Source organism: Melanaphis sacchari, unplaced genomic scaffold (assembly GCF_002803265.2).
Source record: "Melanaphis sacchari strain LSU unplaced genomic scaffold, SCAv2.0 Contig441_pilon_pilon, whole genome shotgun sequence".
In the NCBI taxonomy this organism is placed as follows: Eukaryota; Metazoa; Arthropoda; class Insecta; order Hemiptera; family Aphididae; genus Melanaphis; species Melanaphis sacchari.
In genome coordinates this window covers 1-17,601 of record NW_020271286.1, presented here as the reverse complement: position 1 = coordinate 17,601, position 17,601 = coordinate 1, and the positions used below count along the sequence as shown (strand labels likewise).

General features: G+C 30.1%; 3 protein-coding genes across 4 annotated transcripts in view; 2 read left to right on the top strand and 1 right to left on the bottom strand.

Annotated features, from left to right (window-relative positions):
* The window catches only part of LOC112597889 (multiple epidermal growth factor-like domains protein 11), a 9,724-nt gene extending 6,362 nt beyond the window's left edge, over positions 1-3,362 (top strand). Inside the window, exons 4-7 of the mRNA XM_025344113.1 lie at positions 437-1,102; positions 2,289-2,363; positions 2,847-2,915; positions 3,123-3,362. Of these exons, the coding sequence (XP_025199898.1) occupies positions 437-1,102; positions 2,289-2,363; positions 2,847-2,915; positions 3,123-3,175 (863 nt within the window). The 3' untranslated portion in view covers positions 3,176-3,362. The remainder of the gene's footprint in view (positions 1-436; positions 1,103-2,288; positions 2,364-2,846; positions 2,916-3,122) is intronic.
* Positions 3,363-6,592: 3,230 nt separating this feature from the next.
* Positions 6,593-13,644, top strand: LOC112597891 (long-chain-fatty-acid--CoA ligase 4-like). Of its 2 annotated transcripts, none has more exons than XM_025344115.1 (13): positions 6,593-7,010; positions 9,184-9,310; positions 9,463-9,678; positions 10,323-10,500; positions 10,753-11,007; positions 11,076-11,276; positions 11,631-11,767; positions 11,841-11,980; positions 12,061-12,233; positions 12,302-12,427; positions 12,492-12,629; positions 13,128-13,412; positions 13,481-13,644. In XM_025344115.1, exons 2-13 carry the CDS (start codon positions 9,185-9,187, stop codon positions 13,633-13,635), a joined length of 2,130 nt encoding a protein of 709 aa, XP_025199900.1. In that variant the 5' UTR covers positions 6,593-7,010; position 9,184; the 3' UTR covers positions 13,636-13,644. The 2 variants fall into 2 exon arrangements, with proteins under 2 accessions (XP_025199900.1, XP_025199901.1); XM_025344116.1 differs by lacking the exon at positions 6,593-7,010 and adding an exon at positions 8,704-8,722.
* Positions 13,645-13,767: 123 nt separating this feature from the next.
* Positions 13,768-16,940, bottom strand: LOC112597892. Its single transcript, XM_025344117.1, has 5 exons — positions 16,694-16,940; positions 15,976-16,095; positions 15,129-15,371; positions 14,716-14,922; positions 13,768-13,998 (listed from the first exon to the last, which is right to left on the bottom strand). Exons 1-5 carry the CDS (start codon positions 16,938-16,940, stop codon positions 13,883-13,885), a joined length of 933 nt encoding a protein of 310 aa, XP_025199902.1. The 3' UTR covers positions 13,768-13,882.
* Between the last annotated feature and the right edge of the window lie 661 nt (positions 16,941-17,601).

Below are 17,601 nucleotides of genomic sequence, written 5' to 3'. Positions count from 1 at the left end.
GTATTAACCTATATGTACCAATATGTATTTATATATAAATTTACCATCGTAAACGATAAACCGTTAGATAAAACTAAGTAATAACAGATCTAATCTTAATAAACAAAAAGAAAACTGCTCTCGATCTAAAAAATTTTTAAATCATTTTTTAATACGAGTAAAAATGTAAAATTCAACAAGTAAAAATGCGTTTTTTTTTGTGAACTCCCCACTAATCCGGCGTTTTCGTTAATCTGGCAGTAGCGTGGTCTGATATGTGTCGGATTACCGAGATTCTACTGTATGTACACGAATAATAAAATTTTGGAATTTTTGTTTTAAATCTCGTTATAACGAATTGAATTGATATAATATTCTCTTGATATAACGAAAATGTCGATATAACGAATAAATAGATTTTTAAAACTCACGGAATCTGCCGATCTGTGTGTTTCAGAGTGCGACGTCGGGCGCTGGGGCCTGGACTGCGCGAACTCTTGCGACAAAGGCTGTCCGGACTGCGACCACCGCGCCGGGTGCTGCAAGACGGCCGCCGGCGGATCGTCGATTTTCTGCGGCGGTGGAGGCGGCAGCGGTGGCACCGGTGATCGGTTGCCCGGCCGGAAGACGGTCTCTGCAGCAGCGGACGGCCGCAACGGCACCGTGCGCAAAACCGACGAGCCGGCGCCGGCGGTGGACCGTTCCGGACGGTTCCGGATGTTGAGCACCACCATACGACTGCAGACGGCCACGTGGGAACCCGCGGCCGTGGACGAGGCCACCAACGACACGAGAACCGGAAGAGGCGCCGTCGACGCCGCAGCAGCAGAGGCGCGGAAACCGGCGGAGACGGCGGCGGAGGCGAAGGCGGCGGCGGCCAAAAACCGATCGGCCGAACCGGCGTGGACCCCTCTGGAGGCGACGGCGCTCAAGTACGACGAGCTGGTGACGAGGCTCATTTGGATATTCGCCATGACCTTGGTCGCCATCGCCCTGGTGTTCGTCATCATGTTCGTCGTGTTCTTCAACTGCTTCGGGACGACGACGTGCAAACGGCAAGACGCCAACACCGCCGCGGCCGCCCGAGACACGTGGCCGCAGCCGAACGCCGACAAAGTTCGCGGTACGCAACGGCCACGGCCGCAGCTGCGCGTGACGCGACACTGCGCGCGTCGTACGGCGGCGATGACACAATGTCAAATTATATTCGATTATTCTCCCTGGTAACATAGTGTTAGAGATTTATTGAAGAGAGTTGGAGGCGCGCGGAGGTGACGATGATTTTTCTTTTCTCCGCCAGTTGCAGTTTTCAACGCAAATGGATTTAGCCAGCGTGTCTGTCAAAACTTTAACAGTTTACAAAAAAAAAAAAAATAAAATCTAAATGGTTAGAAAAAAGTCACTTGACGCGTCTAGCCGCTCGTCCCTCCCTTTCGATGATATGTATTCAATACGCGTTATTAATATATATATATATATATTAAAGCGATCGCAGGCAACGGAAAATTATAAGTTAACTATAAAAACACTGCGATACGGTAATATTTTTATTTTTGGAGATACGTGAACTAAAAAAGTTTGGGAACCGCTGGTGTATACAATTAACACTGTTCATTCTGAATTAATTTTATATTATAATTTCGTCTGCAATAATACTGATAAAACAATAATCAATAGCGTGACTCCACATTTCACATTGAATTTTTTTTTTTATTTAATTTGTACAAGTATGTTTTTTAAATTTTATAGAACCATTAAATTAATTCATTTTTAATACAACTCGGCACTAGGAACGAATAGTGAACACAACTTCGTAAGATTTATGTCTAATAATAAACAAACTTACGAGACCTGGTAATTAGAAAACAATTCATCAATATTTTTAATTTTATAGGTACCTATTACCATTATTATGTAAGTAATCGATATTAAAATAAATTAAAATCTTGGAATTATTTTTCTGTAATCTCTGTCAGACACTCCGTGTACACTATTAATTAATATTATTTAATTTATTTAGGTATTATTACCATGTCTAGTTAGTGGTTTTTCTTTTAAGTGTGTCTATTTGAGTCGTCTGCTCCAATATCGTTGATTATACTTTAAAAGTTGAAACACATTACTTGTCTTCTATACTATCGTTACCTCATTAAACATATTCTGCGTCTTTGATGACCATACCTAAATACGCCCTTTGTTCGATTTTCCTCTTCGCTACACAACGTTTGTAATTTATTATTAAGTTTATTAATATGTATAACCCTCAAAGACACCGGTTATCATAACATTTTAATTTATATATTTTACAGAGACATGTATTTCAAAACAAAACCTGTGTAATGTGCCACCAGTTAGATATACAAAAACTCCTACACTATATACATGTAAGTAATAATTGTTTAATATCATAAATTTATTTTATATCTAATAAATTTTAAAATATTTATGTTACTTTAAGTATATTATTTGATAACGGACATTGATCATAACAAACTATATTATAATAGATATATGAGCATCTTTTTTATATAAAACTGTTAAAAAACATGTAAAACAAATCATAGATTAAATATATACTTGTATTGTCGTATGCAATGAATAAATTATATTACAATTTAAAAGATTTAGGTAAATACATATTTAAACCTAGGTATACAAAACAAATAATAGAAAATCAAAGTATTATTTAAATCCAATAAATTGTTCCATTTAACAGGAGTCACCAAATGACGGCCCGCAGACGAAGAATAAATAACATATAAAATATATTACAACATTATATTATATTATATGTTATTGTATTTATAATTAATTTTTATTTTACATTTTTTCAAATATTTGTAATGCTATTTTTTGATTCATTTTAGCTACCAATGTTGATTTACCAATTCATCCAGAAATATTTTGTCCAGTTTTTTCAGCTCCTCATTACACAGGTAATAATATTTAACTTTTAAATTAACTAATGGTAACAAATCGGATTGTTAACAACTAATAATAATGATTAATAACAAATAATTGTGTAAATTATTTTTAATAAAAAAATATTTATTTTAAATAATATTTAGATTGGACTTTTTTTTACCGTTTACTGTAATTTGGGTACTTAAAATTCATAATAATTTAATTAAATCTTTTTTTAGGTGGATCGTCACTATATGATTCTCCACAACCATTATATGAAATTTTATATTGAGCAACAAGTAAAAATATATATATACCTATGATTTATAATTAATTTCTAAGAATAAGTAAGTAGTTTTGATTAATAGTGCAATAAAACATTAAAAATGTTACTAAAAATTTGTTAGTTTATATAAAAAGACTACCTATCTAATACAATGGAAAAAATGTTACACTATTTAAAAAATATATTCAATATAATATGATGTATTGTCATACTATAAGCACATATCTTCATAGATAATAATTATTTTTTTAAAAAACATTTTATAATGGTAAAAATGTGTACCTATTTGTCCTTATGAGAAAAATTGAAATTCTTTTTATAAAAACAAACCTATACTATATCAATAAATTATTAATGTATAATCTAATATAGAGTTAGTTTAAATTTTTATAGAAATATCTGAATGTATCATATTATTCATATTATAAACAAAATAAACCATTCATTTATGATATGAACATATATCAATTGTATGTATCTATAACACTATATTATATATATAAAGCACATTATAGACATGTATATAAGATGACATACATCCGTTAAAAATCAAATTATCAAATAGTTATTATAATAAACACAAGGATTCACACCCCTCTGACGAATACAACTTTTAACAAAGTGTATCTATTTATTAAATGTATAAATGCACAATACTCGTTGTAATTACCGCACCTAATGTCTAAATTCTAAATTGTAATAATTAATAATAGGTTTAATTCACAATACTAAAATGTATCACCATTCAACAATGAAAAAATAAGTAAACCCCTCTAGAGAAATTATCTAGATTTAACACTGATCTTGGCAATTTTGCTTCTCTTATAAACGTATAATTATATAGCTAATCTGCAATATAACAATTTTACTAATTTTTGTATAAACACTACAGGGTAATAACGAAATTATAATTTAATATTTCTACAATAACACATAAATGTTATGTAAAGGGGGATCTATCTACTCCCGAAATTGAAAACCTTGCTGTTCTTCAATCTACAAATTAATTCATTTTAAATGTGATCTGAAATCTCATGAATTCAATTAATAGGTAACACTAAACAATGTCACACGTTGGATAATAAGTACTGGGCATCGACAACCTGGCAATGTGCATGTATAAAAATACTTTTTCCGTTTTGTGTAGTTTAAGTATCCATTTCGTGAAATGTTATCCAGATAGCGGAGTTACGCAAAGTGGAAAAAATAATAATATGATAATTTCTTATAAATTTAAGAAGCTTTTTTTATGTGATGAATTTTTTTTTGCTCAGGAGGGAAAAAAGGGCACCAAATCGTAGATACGCCTCTGGCATATGAATGCATACCTAATATATTAAAAAAACGTATACCTAATATACCGTCGACGACCGGTCCGACGGACCGTTTAAAAAAAAGTAAGAGCGTGCGCGACGGAAACAAACGGCGTTTTGCTTTCAAACGCAATTTCGTTCAAAACTTAGACGTGGGCAATATCGTAGATGATTTGTGACGCGATTTACGAATATTATAATATGAGCGCTGCACATTAACGCTCCGTACTCTATTGGGGCAGTGCTCTCTATGACTCGTGATGGGTACCAATCGTCGTGTTCGGCGCCCGCGCTACATATTGTCGAGTGCCACGGTCATGTCGTCGCGGAAATCGATCGGAACGGCGGCGGCCAGGCGGTCATCGTCGCCGCCGTTGAGACACCGTCGGTAGCAATAGCAGTATTACAATAGTAACCCACACCTCTACCTACGATCCCGTAAGAAATAATTATATATTTTTATATTTTAATGCGTCACATTCAGTACTCGACACATCGGCAGCGATCGAAAACCGGCACGATCGCGATCGTACGACAACAACGATAACAATATTATAATAATACATATTTTTTAAACTAGACCTGCTGCACCGACTCGCCGACCGACAGAGAAGTATTGCATAACATTTTAATAATAATAATAATAATAATAATAATAATATTAATAATATTATATCGTTGGTAAAGGTACTCGTGTGTAATAATATTCCTAACCGAGTGAATAAATATTTTTTTAACAATCGTATAATATTCGGTAGGTACTCGTGTCGAGGAGACGACAATAATAGGTACCAGCATTCGCATATCGCATACATAGGTATATTAAATTATTAAGATGTTTCGTTGTTATTCACCGTGAGGTATCTAGCCTGTTCGGAGGTAGTGGTCGAGGGGGTGTACACCCGTCTACTGTATAAAACGTATCATATCCGCCTATTTAATGCAATAAAATGAATTAACTGCAAATAATAGATGTACATAATGCATTATATGCGTGCGTGCGTATTCGGTGACCCAGCTCGGGACAGGAATATTTAACATGAATAATATAGTCACGTGCGGCTTTCGTCTTAATACAATATTTATACATCATACACGATATTATTATTATTATTATTATTATTATTCCTTTTACTGTCGTCGGTTTAATATAATATTATCACGGTGTTTAGTGTCTGCTAACCGCTTGCCTGTGAACAGTATTCTGGACTACTGACGAAACGAACTCATAGTATTACAGTACACTAAAATATAATATTATAATACTCTGCGCGACAGTACCTATCATCAACCTATATATATATATATATATATATATATATATTATATACTTGGCAATCATGTGGTGGTAAGTAAAATATTTATAAATATGTTTTGTCCCTCTCCCTGTTATTGTTAAATAGGACATGAGCATCGTATCTTATAATATAAAATATAATTTATAAAACTATCTATGCCCCGTGCTCGTCACCGATACAGATTTCTATAGGCACTATGACGTGTAAACGTGTAGCGTGTGCGGTATAGAAGTCTGTGATCGTCGATCGGCGGAAGTACGCTCCATCAGCTGTCCGATTATTAACTATTAGTTTATTAGCATAATAAATATAATTATAATTTATAATAATAGTAAAAATATATTATTCGTCGGTTTCGTCGGAGGTCGCGTATCGACGACCGTCCTAACACTCGTAACCTATCATTGACATAATAATAATAATACGATATGTCGATATAATATTTATTAATTCGATCACGCAATGCGACAATAATAATAATAATAATATAATACTGTTAATATTATTATGACCATTTTCACCGGACCTCGACGGTGGCAATAAGCACATACACAATATATTTTCACTATAGAATTATAAATCTATTCGACGACGTTACCATCACCTTGATAATAATATAAAATATTATACTATTTATACTATTTGTACTATTATACCCGTACGTGAGCACCTACCATTACACTCCTCCAAGGTTTGGGATGACGTCGTTTGCCGCTCGCATGATATCATCGCATCGTACAATATTATCATTACAATAATTTACAATCCGTCTTACCCGCTTCCGCGTGTGTGCGACAGTGCGTGTACTGCGCGTGCGTGCGTAATTCGTTGGCGTGTAATTGATAGTGTGCAGTACGTTTGTTTGAAAATCATTATCACCGAGTCGATCCGTGATATCGGTCGAGCTGTATTCTTATTTTTTTCTAAAATCGTTATTAATATTTACCGTTTTTATTATTATCCGTCGTTGTTGATGCCCGAAGATTCGTCGTCGTCGTCATCGTCGTAGATTATCGTAAAGTCGACGGTTGGAACGCACACGTCTCCTTCGTCGTTGTTAACCCGCCACGCTTTTGTGTGCGGACGTTTGTGTACCGTCCTAGAACTGTCGTTTTCGAACACTTCGCCATGTATTGTTTCTAGTCACTATAATATAATATCATAAGGTACATTATACACACATTGTTGTCCAGTCGCCGCTGCATCAAATCGCCTTTACGCGCCACACAAGTGAGTAGTACGACCAACGTTACACCTTATCCGGTATGCGACCTCTTAGGTATAATATTGTAAAAGCCACTATTTATCGACTCTTCTCGTGTAACCTTGTACTTCATATTGGATGTCCTTGTGTAGTGCTATTCCTGTTTTCACTTGATCCGTTGTTTCGTTTTGATTGTTGTCGGTTTATTTTTACATTGCGATCGAAATTTGTGTCCACAAAAGCGTATACATCTAACCTATTTTATCCCAATTTTTTTCAGTGACTTATCGTAATTCTTGTTTATACAATAATTATTTTACTAGTGAGTGAGTATAATAATTTTTTAGTATTATAATTTAATTTGTACAAGTATGTCTTTTTTTAATTAAAAATAAACACATGTTTAAGCGCTTATTTTTATGATCTTAAATAAATAAAGTTCCAAGTCATGATCATGGTCATCGAAAATATTAAAAATGAAAGTTTCATACTTGAATTCTCTAGTAAATTAGGTAATAAAATGTTAGAAAATACCTATTGTCATACTAAAAATATAAATATGTCTCATATCAAAGTCTATGCTTTAATTGTTTTAGGTTCTAGTATTATTTTTAAAACATCAAATTATGTAGTTATCACACAATAAATATTGATAAAACTTTTTTTTTAATGTTACCTAATAAATAGTATTATGTTATAAATACTGAATAGTTATCAGTTTAGTGTCTTTGTACTTTGTAAAGTAACTACCTATTCTCTGTTCATCAAGTAAATACTAAATTTAACTGTAATTTTATTTAGTAAAATTGACCATTAATTATATTTTACAACATATAATTTACACAATACTAGTAAAACATTTTAAATGTAAATTATTTTTTATTAACATAAATATCAAATTAGGTTATACTTATTTTAAAATACAAAATATCAAAATGTATAATATTATCATAAGAATAAAATATTTAGATAAAAGTAATAAGTTAGAAGATTAATAAATTAACACTAAAATATTAAACTGATTTAATCATCAATCTATAATTACAGTATTTCTACTTCTAAATAAATATAATTAGGTAGATAAATCATTTTTATATTTAGCCTTTCATAATAATATGAAGGTTAAAGTGATTAGTAGTAGTTGATACATTATTAAAATAATAATAATAATTGGTAGGTAGGTACCTTAATCATAAATATTATTTTAAAATATTTGAAATACCTATTTGATTTAGTAAAGTTGTTAATAATTTGGAAAAAAAAAATCAACAATTAATTATAGTTAATAATACCTAGTATATTTAAAAATAACCATTAAATTTTTTTATATGCACTGTCTGTATAATCAAAAACTTGTTTAAAATCTTTATTAAATATGCAAATAATTTATTGATTGGCTATATTTTGATATAGCTAATAAATAAACATATAATATAGTTAATATATAATACCCATTATCTAATATAAATTAATTTGTGGAGAAGTTTTATTTTCTGTGCTTTATCAAAATAAATCTTTAAAAGTGCATAGTCTACTTATTATATTATTGATTTTTAGCATCATGATGATAATAAAATATTAAATAATGTATAATATATTATATATATATTAGTTCTTTTTTCTATGCATTTAGTACATAGTGTACATTCGACTTACTAAGAAATTAAATTTTTTTTCAAACTGATTTTCTATACCAAACCAACTTTATTTTTTTCTTTGAATTTTAGAACATAGACAGGTATAGCTACTTATATTATTGTGTTATAAAAGTTAAAATTATCAGTACCTAATATAAAATTGATTGTTTATTTTGCATAATATCATTAGTTACTTTAAACGGCTAAAAAATGTATCATGTAGTCTTATTTTATTTTCAAACATTTTTAGTGCTAATAAACCTTAAGAATCATTTAAATAATTTATTCAAACAATTAAGTCATTTTTTATATTTACTTATCTAATTACCATTATTATTTCTTTGCACCTAACTTAATTTTAAAAATAATTTCATTTATATTTCGTTGACAGTATAAAATAAGTAAAAAATATACATTAACTATATCAAGGGTTTCTTATAGTAAATAATAGGTTAAATACCACTATTGGCAATTTAGTAATATTAAATTTTCTAAAAATTTAATACATTTTTGTATCTTTTAAGTTCTTTAATATAATTTATCGCATTATTAATTTTTTCAGTATGGAAAATACTTATTTATTGTCTGCTTTCAAGACAATATCCTTTATATATGATGTCATAACATATCCTGTATATTTAATATTACAACAGCCATGGAATAAGAAACATAAATCCAAGCAAATAAAAGTATGTTTATCTTTTAAAATAAATTAAACTAGTTTATCATTTAATTTAATTATAGTAATATGAAGTCTATTTATTTACTAATATTTAATCTTATACATAACTACAAGTATAGTATTCTTTATTAATTAAAAATTATTTTTATTCATTTTCAGTCTAATATTACCAAACTTGATGATCATACAATTATTATTAAAACTTTAAGTGAACCTACATCCAATCATCTTACTCTGGTTAAAGATAAGATAGATACATTACAAAAAGTATTTCAGTATGCTGTACATAAATATACTGATGCATATTGCCTTGGAACTAGAGTTGTACTCGCTGAAGAAGATGAAGTGCAAAAAAATGGGAGAATTTTCAAAAAAGTAGGGTTCACTTTTATTATGATTATGTAATTTTTAATTTGGTTTATAATCAAAATACCTAATATGATTGATTATCAAAAAATCTGATTAAAAACTGTTTTTACAATTATTTTAAAGGTAATAAATAATACAAAATACAAAAACAAATTTAAAATAAATAAAAATGTGTAAAATACAATTTTAAAATTCTAAGTATAAGTATCCAAACTTTCTAATAGAATATATTAATAACCAAGTTGTTTTTTGTTAAATTTTGATTTAAAATTGCTTATTTGGTTTAATTTTTCTTGTAATTTTGTATAATGTACACTCTTATGTTACATATCAAACTAGCTTTAATCACAATATTGCTCAATAAATATTTTCTCGATTTAAAATCATATTAGATATTTTTGATTATAACATGGACTTAAAGCAATGATCAGCTGTTTATAAAGCTAAATTTTTTCTAAACATTTTTGTTATAAGGAATGTTTGCTATAATAATTACCACAGCATCAAATTCAAAATCAAATGGTTAAATAGCATTTTTTTTTTTCATCACATAAATAATATAAAAACATTTTGCTAAAATAGAATTATATTTTTGATATATTTCAAATTTAGGATTTAATTTAATAAGTACCTTTAATTTTTTTTTTTAGTACGTCATGGGAGATTATAGATGGATGACATTTACAGAAGTAGATGAAGCATCTGATCATTTTGGAAATGCTTTAGTTTCTTTAGGTCAAAAACCTAAAGAAAATATAGCAATATTTGCTGAAACAAGGGCAGAGTGGATGATATCTGTTCAGGGTTGTTTCAAACAAAACGTACCGGGTGAGTTAAGTATTTTAGTTAACAAAATTCTCATTAATACTAATTTTAAGTAGGTGAGCTTAAATATTATATTGTAAGACTAGTTATTTTCAATTATTTTAAGTATAATAAATATTACTAGTTATTACCATACTTGTTACACAAATCATTTTTATGGTAACCTGGTATATTATCTAAAAGTCTAGATTCCATGTATATAACATATGTTGTAAAATTTTAGCACCTAATTAATGATTGATATAATTATTTTAGTTGTAACATTATATGCCACTCTCGGAGAAGAAGCAATAGCCCATGGTATTAACGAAACTGAAGTAACTATTGTTGTTACATCACATGATCTGTTACCTAAATTTAAAAAAATTTTACAACTTACTCCTCGAGTCAAAACTTTAATTTACATGGAAGATCAGTTGGCTATGACAAACACCAGTGGCTACAAAGAAGGAGTTGAAATATTATCATTTAAATCTATTTTGAAAAGGGGATCAGAATACACAGTTACAGGTTAATATTTTAACTTAAATATATTTTTAATTTAAATGTTTTTATTATTTTTTTAATTTGTATTTTAGAAAACCATTTACCAATAAAAAGTGATATTGCAATCATTATGTATACTAGTGGATCAACTGGAACTCCTAAAGGTGTTAATTTATCACACACTAATCTTATATCAACGCTCAAAGCTTTTACTGATGCTATTGAAATTGATTACAAGACGGACGTTTTCATGGGGTATTTACCACTGGCACATGTTTTTGAATTGCTTGGAGGTAATTAAAACTAAAAAATGAATAAGTGTTTTTTTTTAATTTACTTATGTGTACTCTGATGTCAGATTTTATAAACAATCACGTAATATTTTTAATAAATCAATTGTATGCTAATACTGTGTCTCTTAAATATGATTTAGTGACTAATAATTTGTCTGTTAAATTTATTAAGCCATTAAATGCATACATTTATCGATCAATTTAACATAAAAATTCTTTGTAAAATAAAATATTAGCTATTGATTAAAAATTATTAAAAACTGGTTATATTTTTTTTAACTTATTAAATATATCAAATTTAAATTATAATTTTAATGAATTCTTTATTTTTTTTTTTTTTTGTTTGTTTAACAGAACTTGCTTGTTTATTATGTGGAATTAGAATTGGATACTCTACACCATTAACCATGATTGATACGTCTAGTAAAATCAAACGTGGTACAAAAGGTGATGCAGCTGTATTAAGACCAACTGTCATGACTGCTGTTCCTGTATGTATTTTATTTTTCAAAACCAGTTTTGTAATTTTAAAATAATAATTTTTATGTTAATTTGTTTATACAGCTAATATTAGATCGTATTTACAAAGGTATTAATGAAAAAGTTTCCAGTGGAACGACATTACAAAAAACATTATTCAAATTTGCATTTGATTACAAGAGAAAATGGATGGAACGTGGATTTCAAACTCCACTTTTAAATATGTAAAAATATACTGTTACCAACATTAAAATTTATATTTAATATCACCACATTGTATTTTAACTTATCACTGTTATATAAGGTTTGTATTTAAAAAAACAAGTGCATTATTGGGAGGCCGTATACGTTTCATTCTATGTGGAGGAGCTCCTCTTTCACCAGAGACTCATACTCTTATCAAAATTTGTCTATGTGAAAACGTTCAACAAGGTTATGGACTAACTGAAACCAGTTCATGTGGATCTGCAATGAGCCGTTAGTACAATAATTAATGTAAAATGAAACAATTTTAAGATATTTAAATTCAAAAATAAATATAATAGGAGATGATATGACAACGGGTCGAGTTGGAGCTCCACTAACAGTTAATGATTTCATGTTAGTCAGTTGGGAAGAAGGTAGTTATAGGATAACAGATAAGCCATTTCCAAGAGGCGAACTTATCATAGGTCAGTTATTAGATTTGTAATATTACTTATAATTGAAAATGTTTAACAGTCTAGATTTTTCTAGGCGGAGACAACATATCACCTGGATATTATAAAAATCCTGAGAAAACGAAAGAAGAATTTTTTGAAAAAGATGGCATGTGGTGGTTTAAAACAGGTGACATTGGTCAGCTGGAAGCCGATGGTGCTATTAAAATAATTGGCAAGTTAATTGTTAAACTGTTACTCCAAGTTAGTGTTTCTCGACTACTGTGTCGCTGAATAAATTCAAATGTGTCGCAAAGTTATTAAATGACACAAAGTATATAAACATGAATGACACAATTTTTTTATGACGATTAAAAATAAGTTTTCTATTATCGATAGATTTTACACCAGGAGTTCACAAAAAAACGCATTTTTACTTATTGAATTTTACATTTTTACTCGTATTAAAAAATGATTTAAAAATCTTTTAGGTCGAGAGCAGTTTTCTTTTTGTTTATTAGGATTAGATTTGTTATTACTTAGTTTTATCTAACGGTTTATCGTTTACGATAGTAAATTTAAATATAAACACATATTGGTACATATAGGTTAATACAGCCGGATTACCGAGATTCTATTGTATTTTAATTATGTGTCACCATAACACAAAGTTTGAGAAACACTGCTTTTAGTAAACATGAAAGAAATTTTATATTATGTTTGTGTGTTACAGATCGTAAAAAAGATTTGGTAAAATTGCAAGGTGGTGAGTATGTGTCTCTTGGTAAGGTTGAATCACAGCTCAAAACCTGTCCAGTTGTCGATAATATATGTGTTTATGGAAACCCATTTCATATGTATACAATCGCATTGGTTGTTCCCAACAGACATCATTTGATAGATATGGCTAAAAAATTGGATATTGAAAATGTAAATGAAATTAGAATTGAAGAGTTGTTTGTGAATAAGAAATTGAAGAAAGCAGTTGTCGAAGAGTTAGCCGCCCATGGTAGAAAAAGTATGCCATTATTTATTTCATCTGCTTAAATACTAGTGATTTTATTGTATGAATGTAATTGATTTCAGATAAACTTGAAAGGTTTGAAATACCTACAGATATTATAATATGTAACGATATATGGACACCGGACAATAATCTAGTGACAGCTGCTTTCAAAATCAAAAGAAAAGAAATATATGATAAATATAAAACTCAAATTGATAATTTGTATCAATGTTGATAATATTTATTTAACAAAAAAAAAAAAAAGAAGAAAAAGAAGACCAAAATTATTAAATTTTATATTATCTTTAGAGTACGTTTATTTTACCAAAAAAAGCAATTAATTAATTTTATATTAATAGTATTTTAGAATGTATACATTAATAAATATATTGTTATTAATTCTCGCTAAATAATTTTAGTTTGATACTTCATCCTTGTACAATGTTAACATAACATTTTTGTGTAATATTGTCATTCAGAACTTAATTGTTGTCATTTATGGCCACAGATTTGTTTGTACTGATAATGCCATTGCATTGTTGTTTTGTTTGCTCTATTTGTTCAAATTGTTTGTGGTTACGTAAAATACAATTTTTTTCTACGTTCTAAAAAACAAAATTATTGGTAATAATTTTTGTTTTTAAATATTTTTCATACTATGTATTTAAAATTAGTTGTTATTAATTTACGACTCTAATATTGTTAAGCAATTAATAACAAAAGTGTATATTAAGTATTAAAATATATTATTTGTACTTTTAATCGTTGAATTGTATTAGTATAAAAAGAAATACGATATAAATTAAACTTCAAAATCAATGTTTATCTATAAATTCAACGGAATGCAGGTAGGGTTCTATATTAAAGAGGCGATTGTAAATTCCATTGATTCACAAGTAGTCGATTTTCGGGTTGAATTTAAAACATGCAAATTTATGCGCCCATATTAAAGAGCTATTAACAACAATAATCTTTATATTACCTATATTCTAAAACAGGGGTTCACCAAAAGGTGGTTCACGAACAAATTTTATACGGCCCGCAGACAACGAATTATAGGCATTACAACAATATTATGCGTTTTATTGTTGAGTATTAAATTGAATGAAAAAAAATAATGTTCTCATTACATCTAATTTTAAAATAATACCTGTATACTTGAAATTTTTATGGGCCGTAAAAAATTTTCAGATTCCTAATGTGGCCCCCTTAAAAAATATTAATTGGTGACTTCTGTTTTAAAATAAATAAATGAATCGTATCATAAATCTTGGCTAGGTATAAGCGGAGGACAGTCGCTGCCGTCGATTCTTACTGGTGTTTTTTATCGGTGCGCAGTACCGTTCCACAAGGCTCAGCGGGCCATCTGGCACGAGTTCGCAAATGTAGGGAAACTTCTTCGCACAATCCTCTGTTTCCCAGTACCTGTTTCCCGTGAGAACCACGCACTCTTTCTTCGGTCTACCAGCTTTTGGATGACCTGGCGCCCATGCCCTAAACGGCATACAACTCAACGGTTCGCCTTGATGCGATTTAAATACGTTATTATTAATATTGTTTTTTGTTAAAACTATTCAAAAATATACGACAATGGTGCACAATGTTAAAAAAAATCAATAAAATTAAATTGGAAACTTCCCCTACAAAAATGTAATGATACATATTATATACTTTATACGATTCGGTGCATAATAAAAATCGAGTATTTTTTTATCATTAACCAGATACCTGTGATAGTTACGAATTCGTTTTCGAAAAATAATCCGACAAACGCTTTGCGGTTGTTGAGGGTTTTGTTTTTCAAATCCGACGACACCAACGCGGCCAAAAATGAAGTCCGAGAATCGGACACGACATTTGCGAGATGACCGCCGGCATCTTCACAAGCAATCATAGCGTTAGAATAGTTCAGATGATTCGTCACCAACTCGAATACACCAAGGCCCGGTGCACAAGTATAGTTTTCACTAGCTGTGTTTTAAATTATAATTTAATAAGAATAAAACTGTTTGAATTTAAATATCAGAGTCCAAAAAAAAAAAAAACCATAATCATATTCAGACATATTGAGCAGAGAGTAAAACCTTGTTATATAATATCATAACAATTTACAGTAGAATCTCGGCAATCCGACACATATCAGACCACGCTACTGCCGGATTAACGGAAACGCCGGATTAGTGGGGAGTTATACCATTACAAGCTAACGAGTTATGCAAATGATATAATTTTTACTAGTACACGTGTAAATAGACTGAAATATATTAATTTTTTTAAAGCAATTTTTTCTTACAAAGACCCAGAACTTGTACCTAAACCTCAAGAGGTTTAGTCGCGGCACTGGACAAACCGTCGATAGTGTAAACTTATTTACTTAGTAGAAACAATTTTTTTATGATCAACATTTTTTATTTTAGGTCAAATATGTTTTTTTATAAATAAATGCCTATAACTTTTAAATTAACGATAGAAAAAATATACACGTCAACAATCATGGCCCTGTAGCGCAAAAATCTCTATATGCCGAATACATATACGTATTATTGATATTGTTTGTCTAGTTGTAGGTACTCACGCAATGGTTTTGAGTACATGCTATAATAGTCGTACACTGATTCATTGGCAGTGAGTAGAAACGGGTGAAATTCCGGGCAATCAAAAACATTGCAAGTGGAACTCAATGTGGATACCGTTCCTGTGTATTAATAAATAAGGTAAAAAAAAGAATTACACATAATAGGTATTATTGTTATATACGTCATATAGTGCCCGGAACTCGATGCATTTGTATCTTTTTTTCTAATGCGTTTATACGAGGCTTTTCTTTACAGAAATGTGGCTTATATTATGTACAATTCAATAGAAGCATTTTTTTTTTTTTGCATTTTTTATATTTTTCTTTTAAATTGTTAAAACAAAACTAAATATTTGAAAAAACTAATGTACCTATTATACTGTAATGATGTAAATATATAACAGTAAAGTTATGAAATCAGACAAGTTTTGAACACGTGTGTAGTTTTTCACTAATGATCGGATATAGTACGTCTTGTACGATATCTTACTGATTTTTTAGCAATACCTTAAAATATAATGCACTACTATTTTTTTTTTTTTCTAATGGAAACAAAAAATTTTTTGCAAGATGTGTGAAGTGCAAGTATGCGTCGATAAACGATATATTGTGACGGAACATTTTAAAACCGATAAACATCCTAGATAGTTTATTATTGATTTGTATTTATTGCATTATTATTTCTAATACCACTAAAAAATGATAATTGTCGTCGAACCTTCAGCCAAGTCGGCGTACGTGAGTGCAAAAGCGTTTTTCGTCGCAGCCAATTGGACGCAAGATTCCAATTTCGTCGCATTCGACGATGCGACCGTTCGCATATTGGACACGGTGCATTCCTTTGTCAAGTGGTATTCGTATTTTGGTGGTCGCAAATGCCACGAGCAAGACGACGAATGATCGGTGCCAGTCTGTTTAACGCAAACGACGAGGATCAGGACCAAAAATATTGTTTCATAACTCATTTCGCAGCTTTAAAATGTAATTTGTCGTCCACTCGTTGAAAATACACGCGATTGTGGATTACGAACGATCCAAATTATTATTAGTTATGTAAAATTACTTAAAACCACAAGTCCCGTCGTAACGCACACTGGGTATAGCCGGCATAGGTTACACAGGTATACTGCGGTAGCTTACATGGTTTTAAACGAACTCATATCGCGAGATAGACAACACTACGACGGAACAATAACACACGCGAAATCCTACGTTGGTCAAAAGTACAGGCCGTCGACTCTGTCTACACGGAGACACTAAGTAGTCGCGCCCGAGTGCGTCCGATAATGCGTGCTACCCAATAACATAGTAACATAATTAATTGAAATTATTGCTGCACGCACAGGATTACAATACGGTATAATAATTGCTAAAGGAAATAACGTTAACTATAGCATATATTATATTATTTGAACATGTAATCGTATGTGTACTACTGTTCTATGTATAGAAGTTTTTTTTATAATAATATTAATAATATTATAATTATATATGGAGTTAATAACGCCCATACTATAAGAGTAGAGAGTACCTCCTACACGTCAACTATCAATTAAATAATTATCGTTATAGTGCAATCGATCAAATAAAATAAACAGCTAATTCAAATATTTGTTCAGACTTCTC

What these genes read in the sequence shown, in the direction of transcription:
- LOC112597892 (XM_025344117.1), bottom strand. Translation starts at nt 16,940, where the DNA reads ATGAGTTATGAAACAATATTTTTGGTCCTGATCCTCGTCGTTTGCGTT. An exon ending in CATGTACTCAAAACCATTGC is followed by an intron (nt 15,372 to 15,975) that starts GTGAGTACCTAC and finishes TTTAAAACACAG; the next exon opens with CTAGTGAAAACTATACTTGT. An exon ending in CGAATTCGTAACTATCACAG is followed by an intron (nt 14,923 to 15,128) that starts GTATCTGGTTAA and finishes AATCGCATCAAG; the next exon opens with GCGAACCGTTGAGTTGTATG.
- LOC112597891 (XM_025344115.1), top strand. Translation starts at nt 9,185, where the DNA reads ATGGAAAATACTTATTTATTGTCTGCTTTCAAGACAATATCCTTTATA. An exon ending in AAGAGGCGAACTTATCATAG is followed by an intron (nt 12,428 to 12,491) that starts GTCAGTTATTAG and finishes AGATTTTTCTAG; the next exon opens with GCGGAGACAACATATCACCT. An exon ending in AGCCGCCCATGGTAGAAAAA is followed by an intron (nt 13,413 to 13,480) that starts GTATGCCATTAT and finishes AATTGATTTCAG; the next exon opens with ATAAACTTGAAAGGTTTGAA.